This window comes from Carlito syrichta, unplaced genomic scaffold (genome assembly GCF_000164805.1).
Source record: "Carlito syrichta isolate Samal-C Ts95f unplaced genomic scaffold, Tarsius_syrichta-2.0.1 Scaffold305649, whole genome shotgun sequence".
NCBI lineage: Eukaryota > Metazoa > Chordata > Mammalia > Primates > Tarsiidae > Carlito > Carlito syrichta.
The window spans coordinates 374936-375992 of NW_007249745.1; the positions used below are offsets into that span (position 1 = coordinate 374936).

Sequence of the window (1057 nt, forward strand, 5' to 3'; positions counted from 1 at the left end):
CGGCCACTGCACTCCAGTCTGGGCGACAGAGTGAGACTCCAACTCAAAAAAAAAAATTGGCGTGATGTGCGCCTGTAGTCCCAGCTACTTGATTGGGTGGCTGAGGGGGGAGGATCACTTGAGCCCAGTAGTTTGAGGCTGCAGTGAGCCATGATCATGCCACTGTACTTCAGCCTGGGAGACAGAGTGAGATCCCAACTCAAAAGAGAGGAAAAATCTGTCGAATGACATTGGGCCTAATCACTGACCCTCCTTCCCTCCCCTGTGTGCTTTCTTCCCCAGGTCCCACTGAGGAGCCACCTCCCAGTGTGCCCCAGCCTCCCCCAGAACCACCAGCTGGGCCCCCAGCCCCTGCCTCCCGCCCTGATGAGCGCCCCTCTTCTCCTATCCCTCTTCTGCCCCCACCCAAGAAACGCCGGAAAACTGTCTCCTTCTCTGCCTTGGAGGAGGTGCCAGCCCCAGAGCCTCCCCCAGCTGCCCCGCTACAGACCAAGTTTCCTGGCCCAGTGTCTCGCAAAGTCTCCCGGGGCGTGGAGCGGACCATTCGCAACCTGCCCCTGGACCATGCATCTCTGGTCAAGAGTTGGCCCGAGGAGGTGTCCCGAGGAGGTCGGAGCCGAGCTGGAGGCCGAGGCCGTTCCACCGAGGAAGAAGAGGCTGAGCCAGGGACAGAGGTGGACCTGGCGGTACTGGCCGACCTGGCCCTGACCCCAGCACGGCGCGGACTGGCTGCCCCACCTGCTGTGGATGACTCGGAGGCCACAGAGACATCAGATGAGGCAGACCGGCCCAGCCCCCTGCTCAGTCACATCCTCCTGGAGCACAACTATGCCCTGGCCGTCAAGCCCACGCCCTCCACGCCAGCCCCTCGGCCCCCGGAGCCAGTTCCTGCCCCCGCAGCCCTTTTCAGCTCCCCCGCGGATGAGGTTCTCGAGGCCCCTGAGGTGGTGGTGGCTGAAGCGGAGGAGCCAAAGCAGCAGCGGCTACTGCAGCAGCAGCAAGAGGAAGGGGAGGAGGAGGAGGAGGAGGAAGACGAGGAGTCCGAGTCCTCTGAGAG

The 1057-nt window shown here is 63.0% G+C and overlaps 1 protein-coding gene across 1 annotated transcript in view; it reads left to right on the top strand.

Moving 5' to 3' along the window:
• The window catches only part of SETD1A (SET domain containing 1A), a 24132-nt gene that overhangs the window by 18574 nt on the left and 4501 nt on the right, over positions 1 to 1057 (top strand). The window contains 2 exon segments of the mRNA XM_021714446.1: positions 283 to 1050; positions 1053 to 1057. The exon segment at positions 1053 to 1057 is cut by the window's right edge and continues 214 nt beyond it. Coding sequence (XP_021570121.1) covers positions 283 to 1050; positions 1053 to 1057 — 773 coding nt within the window.